The 6,000-nt window shown below is 46.0% G+C and overlaps 1 protein-coding gene across 1 annotated transcript in view; it reads right to left on the bottom strand.

The window, feature by feature from the left end:
* Window positions 1-838: 838 nt before the first annotated feature.
* Window positions 839-6,000, bottom strand: part of Mcm9 (minichromosome maintenance 9 homologous recombination repair factor) — a 73,254-nt gene continuing 68,092 nt past the window's right edge. Inside the window, exons 12-13 of the mRNA XM_051175512.1 lie at window positions 5,157-5,302; window positions 839-2,393 (exon numbers count right to left, since the gene is read on the bottom strand). Coding sequence (XP_051031469.1) covers window positions 953-2,393; window positions 5,157-5,302 — 1,587 coding nt within the window. The 3' untranslated portion in view covers window positions 839-952. The remainder of the gene's footprint in view (window positions 2,394-5,156; window positions 5,303-6,000) is intronic.

The raw sequence follows: 6,000 nt of genomic DNA, 5'->3' as shown, positions 1-6,000 counted from the left end.
CTTTGGTTTTCTTTACTTTTATTTTTGCTTATGTATTTAGTTTTTGCAGTGCAAGGGATTTACTATGGGGCTTCATACCCACTGGATAGGCATTCTACTTCTGGGCCAAATTTGCTTGGTTTTAAAGATAACGAATGGCAGCTTAGCAGGGTCAGTGGTGCAGATGTGATCCATTACAACCAGAGCTCTGGCTCACACTCTTTCCTAACCACATGACTGAAGTTGTATTGAAGGTAGGCTTCTGAGAGCAAAGGAGAATCAAACCAGCGAGTACTGGCTCCAGGGGAAGAACGACAGAGTCCCAAAGATCAGCACTCAGAAAGCTGTGTGACTTGCCTTGGTGCCGGGGAACAAAAGAAGCTTCTCAAAGACAGTCACATTTAATCTGATGCATGAGAATAAACACAAAAGTGTGAGAAAACCACATGATTTTCGCCAGTCATTCCGAATGTTAATAAATAGTCACCACATTCAGTACATACTGTGTAGAAAATGTAGAGGAAAATAGACACTCATTCTCCCTGTTAGATTTATGAGTGTTCCCTTCATGGCATTTGGTCTGGATGAGTAAAAGAAGCAACTTAGAAAAGAACTTCTCCACCAAATGAAAAAAGTAATACCCCAAACCAAAACAACACAACAAAGACCAACCAACCAACCAACAAACCAAAAATGGGTGAAAAACCAGAAATGCCCTCGGATAGCAAGTCACCTTTTTGTGAAACGAAGCATTAATTCATTCAGCCCAAGTGCTGGTATCACACTGATTGAAATTCATTATTTAGTGTTTTAATTCATGAAGATAAACCTGAAATTATAAACCCAGCGAGGGAGCTGGACTTCTGCATGGCACTTAATAGACACTGTGCATACACCTATCAACACCGCGGTGTTCTTTGAAGGCACTCGGTTGAGCTGGGAAAGGCAATTCTGACCTGACCACTTTTCACGGTCATGGCTTTTTTCTCATTTCTTCATCCCAGTCAAAATCCAACGCTTCGTCATCCAGTTCTGATAGAGCGAAGAGGGAGTGTGTGGACAGGTTCGCTCTCTCGGTGGACGGCTGCAGCTGGAAAGTCTGCCTTTGCCGGCCAAGCACTGGAACGGTGGCTGCGGGAGGCCTTCTCTCCCCAAGGTCCTTCCTTTCAGGAGGGAGGGATTCTGATTTGGATTCTGGCGGGGAAGCGAAGGAGAAGGTTGCCAGTCTGGCTAATGTGCCAGCATGAACCTTGCTGCTTTTATTATCGCAGGAAACCCCCTCCCTTCTGTCCGTCTTACAAGCTGGATGAGAATGCCCAGCCTGGTTCCCAAGCTCCGGTTCAGGATGAATAGCCCTTCTTCCAGGCCCCTGGTCCTTCTCTCCTGGTTGACTTCTCTCTGGTAGCTGCCCTGAGAGCGCCTTTGTCTTCCCCTGCAGCTGGTCGGAGCATCGGTCTCCTGAAGTGGTCGTCAACTTTCCTGGGCCCTCCACAGGCACGGCCCCTCCTTTCCTCGTCCTTGGTTGAGGGCTTGTACAGCTGTTGGCTGCGGTTTTAGTAGAGCTGGGAGGCACAGGGCTGTGGCTCAGTTTTGTCTTCTGTTTGAACGTGAATCTGGCCAGTTTCACCAGCGGAGCATCTGGAGTTTCAATACTTTCAGGTGCAGGCTCTCGCACCTGAGCAGGGGATTTCTGTCTCTTTCTTTGGGGTGTTCCTGTCGTTTTCTCTGATCCAGGCAAAGGAATGGATGGGGGAAAGGGGACTGTGGGTGGCAGTGATCGGACCCGGGTTGTACTTCTGTGCAAGCTCTGGGACCCTTCTTTCTGCAGCTTGGGGGGACCATGGGGCTCATGAGTCAGTCCAGAGTCTGGCTTATCATCCTGCCCTGCTCCTTCAGATACGGCTGCTGCCTTTCTAGCCTTTGTACCCCTGACACTGTGCGACCTTAAGGGGGCATCCATGGCTCCCAGTGATGGACGATGTCCAGTTTCTAGTAATTTGCTCCCGTGACTTGGCCCATGTTTCTCCTTGCCCTGAGGTTTATCGTTAGGGATTTTCAGAGCCACGTTTCCCTCAGTTGTTTTCAGTTCAGGAGACACAGCACTACTTTCTGGTTTAATCTCAGGAGTTGCCACAAGGTCAAATGAGTCTAAGGTGTCATCTCTGCCACCTTTGTGCTCGGCTGAGTGGTTACTACTTGTTGGTCCGTTGAGCCCCAGACCAGGTGTGGAGTCTCTGTCAGGACACTCTATGGGACTCCCGGCAGGGGAGGAGTTGTAACAGCTAGAGCTCTGTTCCTGCTGTGTTGAAGTTCGGAGTCTTGGCTTGTCCCCTGCGTCATTTCTTGAGGAACCTGGAGTGGCCTCTACATCTGCTGACTGTGGTTGGGGCTGGTGCGCATTCTCCTTCTGTAACCTGGGCAGAGACACATAAGAAAACATTCAAAGGAAGAAATTCCGAGTCTTTCTTCTTTCTCTAAGATGCCACCTGGAATTAAGTGCAACAAAATTTCAAGTCGGTAACAAGTACAGTCTCCTGGAGCAGAAGAAAATTACTTTGAATTCTTTCAACCTAAAACTGTAACAAAACAAAGAAAATGAAACCAGAGGTTGGTCTAAGTTTTCAGATCTGATGTCACTGGAGACCTTTTGAAGGCAGTATAAAATGCTCACTCAGAGCCTTTCATGTGTAACGTTCAAATACAAGAAACACTTGTGACTCCTTGCACAGAAGCTGATGTTGCTAAGTGATGGCTCCGGTGGTTTCACTAGCAGTAATGGATCAGATTTAAAGTGAGAACCCGGAGATGTGGATTTCACACACAGCTTTACCCAAAGGAGGTACTGAAATGTAGTGTGCATGAGAACTGCCTTCCGTAGGAGAGAAGAGCTTGGGGCTCCTGCCTTCGGCTGCTGCCAATGCCTGTCCATCTTCATAAGGACAGAAGACCCTCCGGGCACTGCCCACCCCTCCCTGTAAAACCCCATCACGTTTCCTCAGAGACTGGGCAGCTCTCCCACAGTCCGACTTGGAATTAGTGCCTGCTTATCCGCTCTGAATGAAGATCTACCCAGGCAAGCTGCTCTCAGTGTTGGGCATGTTAAAGCTGAGCACAGTCCAGAACCACTTTCTAGCAGGAAGGCACAGTTCCTGAATAATGGGATTAAAGGTGTGTGCCACCACTGCCTGGTTAGCTCCACACTCTGATCTTCAGGCAAGCTTTATTTGTTAAAGCATAAACAAAATATCACCGCACTCTAGAGTGTGTCCTTTAGAAGGTCCTTCTGAACTTAAAAATGTCAGCAGCTCACTGTGGTGACATATATGATCTGCTTCTCTGTGCTAAATCTGAAAGGAAATTACACTTAAAAGGAGATGAGAAATTATTTGAATATTCATTTACAGTAACAGAATTAAAAAAATATACATTTAAATATATTAAGAAGTTAATATATAACTCTGGGAAATAAGATTACATTTGACTTTTTTTTTTAAACTAATCCATTACTTCCAGTTTTCAAAATGTACAAAGAATGTATATTTCTTTTATAAAATTACAAATTATAAACTTATCACTCACAGGTTTAGAAGTATCACCAGAGAGCCCATGTTCCTTGTTTCTAATTTGGGTAGTAACCAAACAGAGAAGCAAGCAGCTTTCCAAATCACTGCCATGAGTAGATATCAGTGTCAGAAAATGTCAGGTTACTCACATTTGCTAAAACTATAAGAACAGTCTCAAAGCTGAGGAATTGCAGGGGTAGAATGGCTTGATTAGATTATTTTTTTTTTTTGGTCTAATTCTTGCTTAGCAATTAAATGTCTACATAAAATTTCTGTAGTTGTGATACAGCATCCTAAAACCAAGTGATATCCATGCCATTTGACTCACTAGACAGAATGGCCATCATTTGAGGTGGTTATTAGCCTTAGTTTTTTCTGGAAGAAAGTATGGGGGAAATGTGTGTGTTTTTACTATGAGAGCTATTATAGCTTCCAATTGGATCTTGAAGATAATGTACTCATAGCGTGAGACACTTGGTTCTGCTGCTTTGAAGATCAACACTGTAACATGTTTCTGCATGATAAAGAAGTAACAGTAGGAAAGACTATTAAGGCAGCATTCAGGTTTGTTTTGTTTCCCTTTTGGATAGTCTTCCCCACTTCTCCCCACTCCGGACCAGGAGTCACTTCTGAATATGAGATGAGGAAGCTGTGCTTTGTGGTTGAATTCTACATTTATCACTTCTGGTCGATAGAGCTGGTCAAAATGAGCAGACTCTCCCAGGCAAAGCTGAGCTGAGCCCAGCTGAAACCTCAAAAGATCAGCTACACCTAAGCATACATGGCTCAGGGTCATATAAGCGGCTATGGCCAAGGGGAGGCTGGTTAACTTCACACAGTGCCAGTTCACTGCAGCCTGGTACCTGTTACCAGTGAGTGAAGCCAACTCCACTGCACTCCCCAGAAGAGACATGCTCAGGTTTGACACACCAGAACCAGAATGCTGCTGGGAGAAGTCAGAGTCAACAGAGAAATGGTAGGAAAAATATTTTCAAGGTCTGACTTAATGCAATCAACAATGTAGACAGCCACTCAGCTTCAACACGTACTCGGGCCATTGTCTGATTTGGAGATAATACCGCTTACACGTAGAGGTATGTTATGATGCCACTCTGACTAATCACAAAGTGCATGGTCTTGCTATCTCTTATTCATTTCTGAGGTGAAGATTCAAAATCTAGCTTTACAGAAACCCATGCATTTAGGGAACCCTGAAGTTCAGGTCAAATGTCTTTAGGTAAAATTTCAGGTTCTAATTCACTTCCCACGGCCCTCCCACATCCTTCCCATGCCTACTGTGTACACTTCACAAGTGATATGTTTTGAAACACTGCTCTGCCATTCTCCAGGTGTGGACCCAGCCAACAGGATAAGGAGCATGGAGACAGCTGTCTCCTCTGAATCAGACTGAATTTCTAATTCCCCAAAAATGAAGCACTAAAATTATGCTTGTTTTTGTTTGTTTTTTTGGCATTGAGTTTTGCAGTGGTTGGTCATATACAACAGATAATGAAATGATGCTTGGCAGCTCTCTGCTAACTTTATACTTCCTGTTTCACTAAATGCCAAAGAAGCATCTTTCTCTGTGTGCCTGCCTTTGCTTTCCTCCTTTACCTTTCAAGTCTTCTAAGCTCTTCGCTCAAGAGACTCTGGAGCTCCAGCTTTTCCAGAATGAGTTCGCACTGCCTCCGGTACTGTGCCCGTGGGCTTTCAGGGAAGGAAGTGTGAAGAACATTCACACCTCCTAGTAGTGCACCTCCCTGAGGGACGAGAAGACACCAGGGGCAGTCAAAGGTCAACTTGCACAAGAAGAGTAAGGACACACCAGGGTCCACTGATCTCGGGGGGGGGAGATGGCTCTCTACATCCTCATCTGGGGGGGAGATGGCTCTCTACATCCTCATCTGGGGGGGAGATGGCTCTCTACATCCTCATCTCAGGGGGGAGATGGCTCTCTACATCCTCATCTGGGGGGGGGGAGAGATGGCTCTCTACATCCTCATCTCAGGGGGGAGATGGCTCTCTACATCCTCATCTGGGGGGGGAGAGATGGCTCTCTACATCCTCATCTGGGGGGGAGATGGCTCTCTACATCCTCATCTGGGGGGGGGAAGATGGCTCTCTACATCCTCATCTGGGGGGGGGAGATGGCTCTCTACATCCTCATCTTGGGCAACACAACTATGGAACGCTTTCAAATTTCTATGTGGTAGCCTGTTATTTTCAGGTGTGTGGCTTTTGTTTTTGCTGCATTTGTTTAACTCTGTGAAGCTGTGTTACTGTGCCTGTCTAATACACCTGGTGGTCCTAATAAAGAGCTGAATGGCCCATAGCGAGTCAGGAGCAAGGATAGGCGGGGCCGGCAGGCAGAGAGGATAAACAGGAAAAATGAAGAAGAAGGAACAGAGAGAGAATAAGGAGCCAGCCAGCCAGCCAGCCAGCCAGCCAGCCAGAGTAA

Source organism: Phodopus roborovskii, unplaced genomic scaffold, assembly GCF_943737965.1.
Source record: "Phodopus roborovskii unplaced genomic scaffold, PHOROB, whole genome shotgun sequence".
NCBI lineage: Eukaryota > Metazoa > Chordata > Mammalia > Rodentia > Cricetidae > Phodopus > Phodopus roborovskii.
The sequence above is the reverse complement of the archived record's forward strand: the minus strand, read 5'-3'. Positions and strand labels throughout refer to the sequence as shown.